General features: G+C 36.8%; 1 protein-coding gene across 2 annotated transcripts; it reads right to left on the reverse strand.

Moving 5' to 3' along the window:
• Positions 1-3,089: 3,089 nt before the first annotated feature.
• On the reverse strand, positions 3,090-10,970 carry ZNF706 (zinc finger protein 706). Of its 2 annotated transcripts, none has more exons than XM_081265962.1 (4): positions 10,705-10,970; positions 7,464-7,600; positions 5,554-5,661; positions 3,090-4,910 (listed from the first exon to the last, which is right to left on the reverse strand). In XM_081265962.1, the coding sequence occupies exons 2-3, from the start codon at positions 7,596-7,598 to the stop codon at positions 5,566-5,568; spliced, it is 231 nt and encodes a 76-aa protein (XP_081122088.1). In that variant the 5' UTR covers positions 7,599-7,600; positions 10,705-10,970; the 3' UTR covers positions 3,090-4,910; positions 5,554-5,565. The 2 variants fall into 2 exon arrangements, with proteins under 2 accessions (XP_081122088.1, XP_081122087.1); XM_081265961.1 differs by lacking the exon at positions 10,705-10,970 and adding an exon at positions 10,354-10,647.
• Between the last annotated feature and the right edge of the window lie 6,175 nt (positions 10,971-17,145).

Below are 17,145 nucleotides of genomic sequence, written 5' to 3' on the forward strand. Positions count from 1 at the left end.
TGGGGAAAAGAAACAAATATAGAATTCTATAAGACCTTTAGGATTGGGAATGTAGTTCAGTGGTAGAGTACTTACCTAACAAGAACATGGCCCTGGGTTTGATTCCCATCTTTCTCTCCCACATACAGAAATGTCAGATCAGGACTCCAAATACACACACACACACACACACACACACACACACACACACACACACATTATCCCTCCAACAGGTGAGAACTAAATCCCCATTCCCTTTCAGGAAGGGCTGGACTTCCCAAAAGTTGTCCATGGAAAGGAAAATGTAATAAGTTCCCAATAGAGAAACCTGGCGGACACTACTTTAATCAAGTAATGAAGGGTAACATCACCTTTGCTAACATTGTATACCTAAGATGATGTGATGAGAAGGGCACTGTACCTCTGTGCTTTCTTTCCAATAATCTGTTATCCCAGGGAAACCAAGAGGCAAATGTCAGGCAAATCCAAAATGAGGAACCTTCTACATCATAATTAACTCATGTAGAAAACTGTCAATGTCATGAAACCCCAGGGGAGACAGAAACTGTCACAGATCAGAGACTAAGGAGAAAAGAGTGCCCTGAATTGAATCCTGGAACAGAAAAAGGTCAATAACACAAGAACTGGTTAAAAGAAACATACCAATGCTGTTTTCTTAGTTTTGACAAACATACCACAGTAATGTTATTATATTAGGGGAAACTAAAATTGGGTGAGCAGTGTACGAGAATGCTCTCGTACTACAATTTTTCTGTAAGTCTAAATTATCCCCAAACTAGGTTATTTTTCCCAAAAAAAAAAAAGTTGAAGAGATCCAGATTTAAAAAATACATGTCTTCTATGTCAAAAATAAAAGACTTGACATAATTTTCAAAACCATTAGTTCAAAGGTCATCTAAATTACAGCTGATTTCTCTGCAAAAGTGTCCTGCATCAATAAGCAGTATTCTCAACCCAAAAGGCCACTGTCTGTAACTCTTCCTGGCAAAAGGATTATGAGGGAACAATAGTCTGAACTTGGTACAAACTATAATATAAAGTTTATATGAATGCCTCTGAACAAAGGTATTTCAAATTTTCATAATCTAATTCATTTCATGATATTAAAGTCTCAATATGATTATTTATTTATTTTTAAAGTAGCGTATTAATAAACAAAGCTTGCCATGTTTCCATTTAATGAGTAAAAAAATTCTGGAAAAGAGTTTAAAAAAGATTCTATATCTGAAAAAAATACCTCAGTTGTTTGACACATGTGACCCAGAAACTGGATGACACTGGAAATATGATGGTGTCCTTCCCGGTAATTAGGATTTTAATAAGTAGAATCCAAAATGCAAGTCCCATTTGAAATTTATAATACAGAAGGTAGTGATAAAGTGCAATACTTATTTGGTCTACAAAAACTAAGCCATTAGAGATAATGACGCTATGTACATAAAAATGACTAAAAAGTAGTATGATTTTAATATAATTCATACTGAAAACATACCCATATGAATACAAATAATAAATGACTGAAATCTGTCTCTGTAGATACAAAATTTTAAATTTGGAACCATACTATTACACTCTATGCAAAGAATTGAAACTAAAGACTGGTGGTTTAAAAAAAAAAAAAAAAAAAAGAGTAATTCAGTAAACAACTTACCAAAAGAACATTTACAATGAAAAAGATATTTTTAGTTTAACATGGTAATCCACAATTAATGACGGGATGAACTTTTCTTAATAAAACATCTATTCTTTCAAATAGATGTTTTATCAAATCTGCACAATGAATGGTCTTATATTTTTAAAATTTCTATGAAAATTAAGCTACTTTGAACAATTTCAGAGTGTAAAGTCACAGTAAACACAACCCCCTAGTGTTGATCTTTACTACCATACACTCTTAAACAAACCCCCAAACTAGAAATCTAGTACAAATCATTTCAGACTGAGTAGTTTAAATATAACATTTCAATTATAGTTTGGAGTGTGGTTGATCACGTATTAGGGAAAAGTCCTTTACACCACCCACATTATTATTTGGTACCAGGAATTGAACCCAGCGGCACTTAACCACTGAGCCACATACCCACATCCCTTTTTTGAGACATGGTCTCACTAAGCTGCTTAGGGCCTAAGTTGTTTTGAACTTGCAATCTCTTGCCTCAGCCTCCAAAGTCCCTGGAATTATAGGCCAAGTATGTTCCAAGTATTACAAGAATGAAAAATAAGGAATTGGGGGGGGGGCAGTAATGTTTGTAAATTCTACCTTATTCATGCTACATCTCAGGTTTGAATTATGATGTGATTATTATCTATGTAGTGTCTTTAATACAAAACCAAAAGTATTATCTTAAAATGGAAATCAAGGTCATCAAGGATTTATCCATCTAGTTCAATTAATTGATCTAAGTATTTTTTGTTTTGTATTTATGTTAACAGTAATTACGTCCCCCTTCCAACAACTCACTTATTCTAACTTGCAAGGTTTCAGAATGATAAACTCTTTCTGTTCATTCTTAAGAAGTATTCTACAGACCCCAAATACACAAAAGAATGTAAGAAAAACAATGAAAAATGAAAGAAATCTCTTGTCGTTCTTAGAACTCATGCTACACTCAAGAGACAATTCTTCTAAGTTTAGAAAGGAAGAAAAAAAGAGGCAATATCAAAACCTCTTAAAATGTAAAAGAAATTAGACTAGTTTAGTTTTCTTTAATATCTTCTTTAATAAGACATTACAGCACACAACTGAGGCCCCAGTGTGTCAATTAAACATGGGGATATCCATTTGAAGAGAATGGAAACAAGTTTAATCTTAACCCCGTTTCTTTTGGCAACTAATGTAAATACAGAATGGCAATTCTCTCAGTGTATTTTATCAAGTCTTTGAAGACACCATAACAGTTTTTAAATAAACTTTGCTGTTATCTGTTAAAGAATCTTCAAATTAAATAAACAAAGATATTTAAGACTTGGAATTTTTTTTTCTTATAGCAGATTTAACTCAAAACACAAAAAGGGGATTGTACTAATAATCCCCATATTGAGAATTAATGTCTTATAAGATCAATCAGACTATTTCCCTATCACTGAGATACAGAGTTAAATATGGTGTCTTCAGCTGCTTATAAAAAAAAGGGTTAAATACAAGAACAAAAAATTTTATTCTGAATTACAGTCAGTAAAACAAATGAAAAAAAATTTAAACCAAAATTTGTGAATGGGTTTTAAATGATTTGTTACTAAAAATAAACACACATATGCTCAAAGCACTTTCAAAAACTTATAAACTGAAATTTAACCAGAACTTCTACAATAACCACCACAAGAAATTAGGTAGAACTAATGTTCTGGCAATTGACATATTAGGAAACAACATTAAGTCTGAAACTTAGGGAATTAAATACATGAAACAAAAGAACTGATTTAAAAAATAAGGGTCTAAGAATAGGAGTTGCTAAGAAACTATCAGCACTGAAGCTTTTCCTTGCAAACATCTTATTTTAAACTTACAGTGAAGACAAACAAGGTGGGCAGAGTATGTGGAGCTACAAAACAAATGCAGCAATGAGTTACAGCAGAAGGAGGGAATGCATTTTGTAATCCACAGGATCAGATATGTGGCTCTAAGCAGTTAGCAGTAAATATTTTAGTGTTCTTCCTATTATGTTAATTTTAAAATTTAAACTGAATTACAGCAGTTTCATTTGTACAAGTTAATAGTTGACAAAAGCAAATTAAAAGAACACTAAAGTTGAGTTTTCCTTAACTGGGTAGCATTTATTTGATCCAACTGAACAAAAGCACCTCCCATCCTTAGTCCCCAAAGATTGAGCATACTGGTTGATTTTAATACTTTTCTAGTTTGAATGGAAGTCATACTATAATATATGGTCTGATTTTAGGAACCACCAGAATGCCAATTCCTAAATTCAACGTTTCAATAGAGAGGATTCTGGGAATTAACCAATCACAAATAATTCCAATTCCTGTTAATGCAAAAATTCATTCATAAAATTGGCCAAATAACTAATAACTTCCTAAAACTCCTTAAAAAATTATGCTTCAATTTAAAATTAAAGAGCTAGAACAATCTGCAAATAAATCCACTATAATTTATAAAAAATCTTTTTACCAGTTCACATTTGTTCCATCATATTTTCTATTAAACAATAGGACTAATGATTATTTTTGTTTTGACATATACTTCAGAAACTTATTTTTTAGAAGGGCTCACTGATAATCCAATTGTTTTTACAAATGTATTAGTTTTCTACAGGGTACCCCTGACTGGTAGCTACACCCAATCAATTCATACAGGAAATTTAAATTTGTCAATTCTAAACATGTGAAATGATCATTGGGGGCATGATACTTAACTGCAATATTCTAAGGCAGCAGATAAAGTCATTCTTCACCTAAATCATCAGCTGCCAATAAAATTACATGCACAATTTAAATGAATGAGCCTGCTTTAGTTTAAGGAACCTGCACTGAGCTGAGAAAGGGAGATAAAAGTTGCGTTTGTAATTCTAGCTGCTGAATTCATTAGATTTTTATAAGGCAAATAAGGAAAGTTAGAACAGAATCTGTAGAACCATTTATCCTGTGATGTTGTAAAATCAAAGTACTACTTTATTAAATGAGTTATTTTACACAATATGAACATCAATATAATTACAATTGTAAAAAAATTTTTATAACAAGGATGGACTGATTTTCAGATTTCCAAATCAGAGTCAACTGTACATTTACACAGAATTGTCTTTGCATGAAGCCCAAAAGGGAACAGCATAAAAATGAGTGTTTCTGTAGCCCCTTTATTTTTGCTGATCAACAGTTTGTTAGAAAAGCAGCTGCAGGTTTGTTACCTAAGGTCTGAGACAGTAGAAGAGTCAAAGGTGTCATAAATTCACCTATAAAACATAAGGAAAATTTCAGTGAACATACCCATTGTACAAATCCAAGTTAACAATGCATTTCAAATGTCTAAAATGAAAGACCACACATACCATTTAGGGGTAAAAAATCCAAGCACATAAAAAGTGTAAACTGATTATTTTCAAAAAAGTTTTTAGTGTATGCCTACATTTTATACTATATTTAATATTTAGAAGCTCTGCTAAGCACTATTAAATAAAATAACTGTAAAAATGTGCTCAGGAAATTTGTTTGCATCATTTTTGGGAGGAAGGCCCTTAAAAACCTTAGAAATAACTATTTTCTTGCAGCTGATAAGTCTTTCATTCTTGAGCTAGAGATGGCCAATATTCACTCATCCCCCCACCCCCAACCCCATTTTGGTACAGTAGTAAAAACTTGGGATGTTTCAAAGGAAGTGATCTGAGGAAAAAAACTTTTGATAATTATAAAGCATTCTAGTAAACTATAAGTAACAATTGTTAGGTTCTAGTAACGAAGTTACATTAAAAAGTACTAATAAAGACTCAGAAATCAGAAATTAACTTCACAGTTAAAGAAGTTAGTTTTGCTCTTGTATTTAAGTCTGACATTAACAGACAAAAAAAAAAAAAAAAAAAAAAAAAAAAGGTCAATTACCTGTAAACAACTTTATGCCTGAACATCAGCTAATTCTGGAGGAAGTGGAGTCTTAGGATGCTTGCTTTCAAAGTGCTGCTTGAAGGTCTTAGGGTCTGGCATTTGTGTCTAATTTAGAAATTATACAAAAAAGAAGAAATGGACTTCATGTATGAAATAAAAAACATGTTACCTTTTAAAACCCTGAACTTGTTTATAATAAACAGTTATCATAAATTGCCTTTAAGCTCCAACAACTTAGCAGCTAGCATATGAAGAGGAACCTTGCAAAAAAAAAAAAAAAATCCTCATTCTTACATTTAACAAAAAAGGGGAAAGTCACATAGAAAAGTATTTGTTTATCTCATTAATAGCAAACAACAGGTAATGTTTATTGACATCTTATTGTGCCAAATATATTACCTTAATTTTCACAAACTTCCACAGTAATCTCTAGCTTCTAGTATTATCATTCTTGTTCTACATGCTAAGGAAACTAAACCCCAGAATTTACTTTGCCTAAGACCTATGTTTTTAACCCAATGCTAGGCATTTCAGCTCTCAAATAACACACTACATAACAATGAATTCCTTTGGCAAAGACCTTAATTCATTTACTCTTTAACATGCTCAAATATATAAAACATAAAATAAAGGTTTTGAGTTTTTAAATATGTGAACTAATTCTTGTACTTTTAGGTCAAGGTATTTCTTCATCATTAACTTAGTAAAATTTATTTTCACCTTCTTTTCAAACAGAATCAGAAGCTGCTCAATTCCATCATTTTGAGTGTATCAAAGCTCAATGTGAACAAGGTATTTAATGTAACAGGTTCCCTCTAAATTTTTTTTTTCGGGGGGGGGGGGGGTTACCAAGGATTGAACTCGAGAGATACTTAACCCCTGAGCCATGCCCCCAGCCCTTTCTTTTTATTTTGAGACAGTGTCTTGCTGAGTTCTTGAGGCTGGCTTTGGACTTGTGATCTTCCTGCCTCAATCTCCTGAGCCCGGTAGGATTATAGGCAAGCTCTGCCATGCCCGCTACTAATAAGAATTCTTATGTAGTTATAAACTTCTTTTTTGTTATAACTCAAATAGATGACAAACTTCAGTCCAGGAGTCATGTCTTATCAAGATCCTTTGCCATGGGCTAGGGTTGTGGCTCAGTGGTAGAGTGCTTGCCTCACACATGAGGCCCTGGGTTGGATCTTCAGCACCACATAAAAATAAATAATGGTATCGTGTCCATCTACAATAATAATAATAATAGTAAAAAAACAAAACAAAACAAAAAAACCTTTGCCGTCCATACCATCAATTCCACTCAGCTTGTAAGGGGGCTGGAGAGCTAGGTATGTGATTATGTTAGGATTGCTATGTGGGCTAAACGTGTGACTATGTCTGACACATGGTAAGCACGCCACAGATGCTGTTTGTTGCTCAATTCTTTAAATTTATAAAAACAAATTAATTCTAATAGCCTTCAACATGAATACATTCTATATGGTTTTACCATACACTCTAACTCTGGATTTTAGTGAAAGAAAACAAATTAAAAGCCATATTCATAATCAGAAGTATTTTCACTAGCATAGTAACAAAATTTAGTCAAATCTATATCAAGAATGTAGACCTAAGTTTCTTACAAAGTTCAAGGTATATTACATTACCTCATAAAAACATCTTTATCCTACATAAAGAAAAAGTCTTGTTTCATTCTTTGTTCCTCAGATCATAGAAACCTGCATCTGGCCAAGAAGCCAAACACAATTTGTAAATGGGTACATGAAGACAAATTCCTAAAACAACCAGCTGTCAAATCTATTTCAAACAAACCATCTATTTTGTTGGCGTTACAAAATTTTAACCTATACAAATCAATTTACAATGAAAGAATTGTCCACCAAGCAATGTCTTTCAAGCCCTCTTACCCTACAGACAGTGCAGGTATATATTAAGGCAGCTTTGGCAGCAGCCTTTTGGTCATGTCCTTGTTTCTTCTTTTGTCCAGCCTGCTTTTTGGCATTTTTTTGCTGAGACTGAATCTTCTGCTGTCCACGAGCCATATCTAAAAACAGAAGTTAAGGCATTAGAGTGACTTAATTATTCTAATATTGAGTTATCTAAATAACCATCTCAGAGTTTAAGCCTTAAATTTTATAGAAACTTTAAGCAATCAAAATGTATGGGTTTTAAACTCTCACAGACAATGCTACTGGATTATAAACTGGTAGAATCAACCACTGAGGAGGAAATAAAACTGGTTGGCAGTTGTCTATGACCTCTGTTGGTATATATTCAACAAAAATAAAAATGTATACACACAAGATAAATACAAGAAAGTTCAGAAAACCTGTTTCAAAACTAGGAACAATCCAACTGCTCAACAATTGTAAAATGGATACATCAATGTGCACACAAACACAATACATACAATGAAATACTAAGCAGCATTCTAAAATAATTATTGTTTCAAGTGACACCAAGTTTGTATCTGAATGTTAAATAAATCAGTTACAAAGAATATACATTTTATAAAATTCAAAAGAGGCAAAGGAGGCTGGGGTATGAAGCTGTGCTTGAGCATCACCCTAACCTGTGCAAGGTCCTGGGTTCCAAACCTAGCACTGTCGGGGCCAGAGCAAGGCTTTAAAGTGAAAGAGGTGACATTGGGGTTTATGGAGTAATGATTTGGGAAGAGAGGACAAGAGAGGAAATTATGAGGTGCTAAAAATGTTCTGTATCTTGAACCAGGTAATGGTTACACAGTATGTTTATTTGTAAAAATTCATTGAGCTATATACCTAAGATTGTTCACTTTATGTAATCTTCAAAAGCTTTCCCAAAAAGTTTAGCTTCCCCATAACATTTATTTGGTTACTTTGCAAAGTAACTTTCCCTTTCTGGTATTTACAGTTGTAATTTGCAATTCTTAACTGTTTAAGACAAATAAGAGCTGTTAACTAGTCCTTCTAAAGGAGATTATGCTACCAAAGAGGAATTATTCTCTTAAATACCTAGGTTTCATGAAATTACTGTGCCATTCTAATTTTTCCTAAATGGTCATTATGAGATTTAATTAGTTCCCAGCTGAGAGAATGAACCTGGTTTAAGGGTAGGGACACCCTTACAAAGTTGAAAGGTACCACTTTTTTTTTTGTTATTGGTGGTCAAAAGTGAACATATGTGAGTTAATTAAAAATAATTGTCATTGAGAAAAGTTAATTTTACTTTCTCATTAAAATTAAAGACTTCTTTTAAACAAGTTAAAAATGTTCAAGAGTGTTGGTTTTTCTGATAGGAACCCTAATTAGATAATGATTGTAGGGTCTAAGCATTTCATAGAAACAACTAACTCCCCTCCCCACCTCCAAAAAAGGGGATGTAGGGACACAATAAGTAAATATACTGATTGGGCAAGTTCCCGCTAGCATTGTGAATTTAAAGTCATAATTTCAGAAGAGGATCAATGCTTTTCTTTTTTTCTTCTTCAAAGCCAGCTGAAGATCTTACTAATTATAAAAATGTTTAGTATGCTAGCTTAATACCAGAACCCAATTCCTACCAAATAATGGTGACTACTACCAGCTGTTAGTCCCTACAACTATGCTTCAATTTTTTATTAAACCTTATTAATTTTAAGCCAAATGCATTATTTTTTCAAAACAATACTTAAAGTATATTCAGATGAGAGCAGTCAGGTGTTCAATCTTTATGTACACCAATGTTTTGTAACATTCTTAATGTCTCAATGTCTTAGTATCAGAACCTATGTTAGAATACTCCAGTGATCTTTTATCTTAATCTTAACTCTTACACATAATGTATTTTATGTATGTTAATACACTGCTTTTGTGGATAAAATTGTTTTAAACAATTCTTAACAATCAAAATCCTAATCGTTAACACTGAAGAAAAATCTTACACAATGGCAGACCACTAATTCCATAAGTTTCCTTGCTATCTAGAAGCTATTAACTATTTTGATGACATGTTCATGCAGTGATCTGTACAATATCATAAGAAAATAAAACATTATATGACAGATTAACCCATTTTTCATTGCCACCTAGCAACAGTAACAAAAAGTCATAAGAACTTTAACAAAAAAGGTAGTTGTCGTTTGTTCTTATTTTTGAGACAGAAAACTAGGCAAAAGAAATTTTATCAAACAGGCTAACAGCATGGGGTAGGCCCCTAACTTCTGACAGCACACTGCATTGATTTCCTTTCTGAAAGCCAAAATGCAAACGAACAAACCACCTGCTTTTGAACAGCTCAACTTAAGATTTGTTCTCAAACCAATCGAATTTTCTGCAAAATCGTATGCATAACTTCTCCCTGATTAAATAGGACAAATGGAAGGGCAAGAAAGCGTTTACAAATAACCTAAAAGCTGGTTTTTAATATAACTCTTATTTAGTGTGCTTTTCTGAGGGGACTGCAAAAAGGGAAGTGTAGAACGGACGAGTTCTTTCAAAATGAGGAGCTTTCGCAGGAGGCAACAAGTAAGCCCTGTTCCAAAGATCCTTTTAAAAGCAAACCAAGAATTAAGAAAAAGATTTTGGATTCAGGAAGTAGGCTGATTATCCGTAACCATCTGAAAGGAAGAGGCCCAGGCAGTAGTGCTCAACATCCTGACCCTAGCTTTTTAAACTACATCCATCTGGGGAGAAGGGCGGGAGAAATCACCAGAGTAAGGGCGCCTTCACTCACTCCAATAACCCAGCTGCAGCCTGCAGCACCTTTCCCAGGTCTTCTCCCGCCTCAGTGAGCCCCCTCCTCTTTCCAGCCACCAAAGACCACATAACCCTCACCTACCCGCCAGTCCTCAAGGACCCTGGCCCGAGATTTGTCAGCTGGAGGCCTTGGTTGTACGAAACCCGGCCCCTTGGGTCGCCGAGAGCCCGGCCTCGAGATACCGACCAGCTGCTGTCGCCAGCGGGTAAAGTTACCGCTGCTCCCGCGGCCGGCCTGCGACCCGACCACCTGCAGGGCCTGGCAGGCACCCGAGCTTCCCCTCCTTTCCGGGGCCTGCGCCGGGACGGGCCCCGTCGCCTCCCGGGAGGCCGGCGCCCCCGCGCCCCACGGTCCCAGCCGCCCCTCGCCGGCTTCCCCCACCCTGATTCCCGGGCGTCCTGCGGCGTCAGCGCCGCCCCTGCCGCCGCTCACCCGGGCCGGGACAGTCTTGCGTCGGAGAGACCGCGCAGCGCGAGAGGGCCAGGGAAAGTCGCGGAGGGAAGGAAGGGGGAGCGCGCCCAGCACCGCTTCGGCCTCCTCCACCCGCCAAAGAGGGGAAAGAGGAGAGCCGGGAACACAACAGCCCGCGCCTAGCACACCCGCCGCCGCGCGCGCCCGAAGCCGCCTGAGCCTTAGGCAGGCCACTCGGTCTCGTGCCCGCGCACGCCGCGCCGCGCTCCCAGTCACCCCAGCGCCGCCAGCGCCTCGCGGCCCCGCCCCCTCGCCTTCCTGCGGCGGCCTCCCGCTCCACCCCTCTCGCACGCCTGCACCCTTCCGGTCGCGAGGGCCAATGGCAGCGCGCCCTTATTACATAAGCGCGAGGGGCGGGGCCTCGCGGAAGGGAACCGCAGGGGATGTCGCCCGCTGTCCCGAGGCGCTCCTCCCTTCTCGCGTGCTCTTTCTGGGCGGCTTCTACTCCTGGCCCTGGCAGCCACGTGATTTGGGTCCTGTCCGGGACGGGGCCGCGGCGTGTTTCGCAAGTCTCCCACCCGCTCACTCACTCGGCCAACAGCCCGGCCTCGGCCCCCGCGTCCCTTCTCACGCTCCTTCCCGTCTGGCGTGCCCGACTCGGTTGCACCCTCCCGTGCACCAGCTGAGGTGGCTGCCCGGGGCGGGCCCCGCAGAAGAGCGCCGGGGCCGCGCGGCATAGGGCACCCACCCGGACACCCTCCACCCGCGGCCCCCGTCTTTCGTAAGGCCGGGGCCGGACGGCCTTTTACGGGGACGCGCCGCCTTTGTTCTCTCACCAGTAGCCTTTTACCTCATTCCCACGGAAACCCCCAGTATTTTTACCAACCTGGGGCTTTTAGTGAGTTCGAGATTTAAGACTGACAGCCGCGTTAAAAATTGCTAGCCAGGCCTCCTTGGCCGATTTAGACTGATTCCTAAAATTTACTGAGTAGCTAATTTGGAGTGGGGGGAGAGTAGAGAGGAAAGTTCACCCGCCCCCGCCCTGATTTACAAGCAATGACAGTACATTTCGAATATCTTATTGGTAGCAATTGTAATTATTTACATCTGCTGATGATCAGAAATGGCATTTTTGAAATGTGCGTTAGTCTTAACCCTTTACCATTTTGGTTTCTAATTAGATTCATTAATAAGCCTCCCCCCAAAGGAAGCTTTTGCTTTTGATGTTCTCACTTGGTCCCTAGTCTTGAGTCTCCCAAATATGTCAGTGACTAGGAAATGTTAGTTGAATAACAATATATTATAAATTACCTGGAGTGGGATATAGATGCCACAGACTTGTTTAAACTAGCCAGGAAGGAATTAGTTGCCTATTGAATTTTAAGTGGATAAAATACTGAATGAAATAAGGTACGCAGTGATCTTGAATGTGCAGTCCTCTCTGCTCATCCTTTCAGCCTCTCTCCCTCACTTTTCACACTCTCCCTTTCTTATTGGCTGTAAATTATTCGTTTTAGTTTTGTTAATATCTTTCTGGTTCTAAGTTGTAAATCCATTTTCATCACCATATGCCCAGTGACTAGCAGTGTGGTTAAACATGTAGGCATTGAATAAATGGATTTTAATTGAATGAATTATGTCATATCATGAAGCTATAGCTTAGTCATTAGTCACCATAATCACAATCGTTGTTTTGGTCCTACTAATTGAGGGATGGGTTACTTGGGGGACCTAGAGATAGGAAATCATGAATAACAGTGGACAGTGGAAAGGGACAGTGAAATCTGGCTGGCATATATGCCTTAATTTCTAATTTATCTCTGGCATGTAGGTTAATATCTAAATGTAGTGAACTATTCAACTTGAGGGTTTATTAGAGAGCAAAAGGGACAATTCTGTTAATTAGATGACTTCTGTTTTTAAAGTGGGATTAATATGTCATTTTTTTTTAAACCATGGCCAAGATGAAGTAGTCAGAAAAGTCAGTGTTTAAGTTATATCTCCTTTGAGAACTTAGTACAAGTTATAGACTTTGCCTCCAGAAAGTTCATGTACATGTAAATATACATTAAAACTTACCCCTATAGGTGGGGTTTCACAGTCTCTATACCACAGATACTTGGGTTGGATGATGCATTGTTTTGGGAGTCTGTTCTGGGTATGGTTGCATGTTTAGCAACATCCCTACTTTCTACCCACTGGATGCTGGTATCATCCCATCTTCAGTTGTGACTAAAAATATGTCTTTAGATGTTTTCAAATGTTCTCTAGGGTTAGAATTTCCCCTGATTGAGAACCACTGCCTAGAGGATATGGTACGTTATATGATGGATAGAAATGGGTAAGATTTGACATCTGTGAAGTGATGAATGGTAAATGAAAGGCAGATGAATTAGCATGACTACAAGTTGATGTCCTTCCTGCTTATGTTGTCCTGCTTATGTTATAGAAATGTGATAGCAAATGGAATATGAATGCCTTAGGAGATTTTTGTACACATTTCTGGTTTTAATTGTGAGTGCCACAGTACTTCTAACTGGTTCTTCTCTTCTGCCTTTATATAATTACTCTAAGTTATTGAGCAATAAGCACTTGCTTAGTTTCTGTCCATAATCAAAATCAGATTAAAATGCTTCTCTAAAGACCTGAAAGATTGCTTTATTTATTTGTATTCATGTAGAATTTTCTGAGGTAAAAGAGCTGGTGAGGAATCAATATATCATTTTCCAAGTAAACATATTCTGAATGACTTTTTCTAATTTATCTTTGGCATGTAGGTTAATATCTAAATGTAGTGAGCTATTCAACTTGAGGGTTTATTAGAGAGCAAAAGGGACAAGGTACTGTCCCTGTAGAGCCTTCTGTCAATAAGTACAATAAGCTCAAAAACATTTCCTTTGTTAGTTACTTCTCTTATGCTAAGCTTCTGTTTGCTGAGATAAATTTCTTGGGCTGCAACCTTGGGGCTGGGTCCTCTTGTCTTCTCTGTGCTCTTTTCCGTCAAAGAATCTTAATTGTTGTGGCTTTAAATATCAAACTTAAGATGACCCCCAACATTTCTGCCTATAGTTCTTCTGGGTTCCCTATTGATATATCCAAGTGCCTAGTGCTCATCTCCACTTTGATGTTTTATAGACATTTCACATCTAATACCACATTGTATTGAATCTAAGAAGATGTTGATTGTAAGTCACATGTATGTCCATTAAAATTAAAAAACTAAACTATAATACTAAAACACTGTAGGTTTCAGAGAAGTCAACGTAGGTTTAAAAACTGATGTGATTTATTGGAATAGCATCCATAAGAATAAAATAATTAGATATGGCTTTACCAGAGAAGTGCAAAATTTTTATTCTGAACACTAAACAACATTCCTGGAAAATATTAAAGAAGACTTAAGTAAATGAAAAGACATCCTAACTTCAAAGGATCAGAAGACTTACTATTATAAAGATGAAAACAATCCCCAAATTTACCTATAGATTTTGTGAAATCCCATCAGAATTCCAGATGGCATCTTTATACAAATCAACAAATCTATTCTAAAATTCACATGGAAATTCAAGGAACTCAGAAGAGCAAAAATAATCTTGAAATGAAGAACAACGTTGAAAGACACTTTCAAATTTCAAAACTACTACAAAACTATAGTAAGTAATTAATAAGACTGTGGGTGTTGGCATAAGAATAGACATATACATTAGTAGAATAGAATTGAGAATCTACAAATAAACCTTCACATCTAGACAGCTGGTTTTGTATATAAGCATCAAAAATTTCAGTAAGGGTAAGGAATAATATTTTCAGTAAATGGTGCTGGGACAACTGTATATCCACATGTTAAAAAAAAAAAAAAAATGAAGTCGGATCCCAACTGTATGTCATGTTAAAAAAAAAAAGAAAAGAAAGGAAAAAAAAAAAAAAGCTCAAAATGGGTCAAAGACCTAAAACTAAAAATCCTTAGAGGAAAATATAGGAATAAATCTGCATGACCAAAATCTTTACAACAAGTGCTGGCACAATGGATGGGGAAAACCCACACCAAGGTACATAAAATGAAATTTCACAACACTGGGAACAAAGAGAAAAGTCTCTAAAATTCCAGAAAGAGAAAAGTAAAATAGTTTTTTCAAAGAATTAAGAGCAAGAATGGTGAGCTGGGGACATAGCTCAGTGGTAGAGTGCTTGTCTAGCCTAAACAAAGCCCTGGATTCAGTCCCCAGCACTGCCAAAACAAAACAAAACAGAAAGGTATTGGACTTCTTAACAGTCATATTGAACATTAGAGACAATAGAGAAAGAAATACAACATATTTCCCTTGTATGCATGTTTCCTTGCTGAGTTTATAAGCAGGTGAGTTCAACCAAAGTAAGGGAGTAAACAGGGAAAGCAAGTGATGTAGGATCCAGGAAATAGGAGTCCAGCTCACTGGTGAGATGAAGGAAACATGCAAGAAGAGAATGAAGAGCTCAAGATGGCAGCCTGCAGAATCCTACAGACCAACCAGTATAGTTCAATGCAGGAGAAACTTTAAGCAAATGAAATTAATAGATTGCCTTATGAGTGTGAACTTATAGAGAGATTGCACAACTTGGATTTAATTGTAATAAGCACATTGAGCAAAAAAGCCAAGAATAAGCAAGACAATGATCATCTATTTGGAAGATTAAAAGTTATGCAAGAAAGACAAGTTCATCATAGTGTATCCCACGGCTCAGCAATGAATAGCATTAACATAGTAAGAATAATGTAAATACAGATCTAGCCACATTTCTACCTATGAATAAAAGTTTATTGAGAGTATAAAGGAATATAAAATCTCTACATGCGGTGAGGCCTAGCATGTGTCTTAGTGGGGAGGAGCTGAAAGAGAGCTACATTGTTCATTTGTTGTAGTGGGAAGTCCATAGAAAATGCCTAAAATTGGGGATGGGGTGGAATTCAAGAAATATAGATTTAGACACGTAAATATCTAAAGACCAAAATTGTAAGTAGCTGCCGCTGAGAAGAAATTTGGCAGGTGGGAAACTGCTTTTTTTTTTTTCCATAACATTATTAGGACTACTTGAATTTTTAACCTGTGTACATTTTTACTTTGATAAAACGAAAACTAAAGACATGAGTTTTATTTTTAATAGACTTCTCACCATGTTTTTGTTTTGTTTTGTTTTTGGTAGTATGTATGTCTTCACAGTACTCTGGACTTCAGAAGGGTATCTAAGTTCAGGTATTGTAATCAGTCCAGGTATTATTGGTACCTTTGGCATCTCCCTTCAATTAGAGTTTCTATTTTTCATTCCAGAAAGACATGCTTCATGTTCCTTCATTCTGTTTTTCTAGTTCCCTGCATACGATCCTTATTATTAGACTTTCAGGCAGCTGAATGCTCTAAGAAGAGAGTACAAATTTAACATAGCCATTCTTGCTTTCTTTCCATTATTACTTTGAAACAGGCAGATAGGGAACAGAAGTAAACAAGAAAATCATGATTGGTGTTATTCATTCTTCTCCAGGCAAGAATTCAAATAGGTGTCTACTAGGAGAGGGCTTGTACCTTTTAGCCATGCAGCTATCTTGGTCTGATGGGTGGTCTTGACTGTTTGAGGTCGGTTGATTGCATCAATGACAGCAGGATGAAACCATATACAGAAGTATGACCTGAGAATGGCTCCTGTAGTTTTTCCTCACTTCCACTGATCTGCAAAGACTTGACAAAAATATCTCCACTTTGAAGTATAACTTTGGAGAAGGGAAGGCAATAAAAGAAAAAAATTTTAGTTGCACTCTGAAATTTAAACCACTTTTTGGCAGGGTGTGGTTATTAGTTCTTTTAATCACATGCTTAATTATATTCTAAGTTTGATTTTTAATAGTACTTAAGCCATTAAACCTCAAAAGAATGTTTAATGACTGATTCCCCAAATGGAAAATGAAAGAGTTGAACTGAGTGACTTCCAAGACCCCTTTAGTCCTTGAACTTCTGTGACTTGATGACTCAACAGAACTCACAGATTTTAAGTGAACCTTATTTAGGCAGAGTAGAAGTCACTCCAAACTCCATCTGAATGAAAATTTAAAACAAAGCTGCTTATTTTTACATAGTTAAAAAGAAAGAAATTTCTGTATTCTACAGAGGAGGACTAGATAGTTGAGGGATAAATAGAAAATAACATGAACTAAGGGGAAATACTTATTGGAACTCTGATGCTAATCATGACTTTTTTTCTATATCTTATGATCTGCCATGGGGGTCGGTGCTTATAGTCCTCAAGAGAGACCCTCGCTCCTGGGGCTAGCTAATTCCTAAAGATAAAACAAATTACTTAAGGATAACTTTCATATCCCAATCAACCAAGTCGAAGTCTACTCACAACCACCTCCTATATTTAACTATCATATGCCATGTCAACATTTTTATATAATAGTTTTTATGATTTATAAGTGTCATTTTCAAAACA

The sequence above is a fragment of the Spermophilus citellus genome (assembly GCF_964194105.1).
Source record: "Spermophilus citellus genome assembly, chromosome: 14".
NCBI lineage: Eukaryota > Metazoa > Chordata > Mammalia > Rodentia > Sciuridae > Spermophilus > Spermophilus citellus.

Excerpts from the sequence above, each read along its gene's own strand:
- ZNF706 (XM_081265962.1), bottom strand. The coding sequence starts at position 7,598 with ATGGCTCGTGGACAGCAGAAGATTCAGTCTCAGCAAAAAAATGCCAAA. Across the intron at positions 5,662-7,463 it reads ATACCTGCACTGTCTGTAGG|ACACAAATGCCAGACCCTAA; the intron begins GTAAGAGGGCTT and ends TTTCTAAATTAG.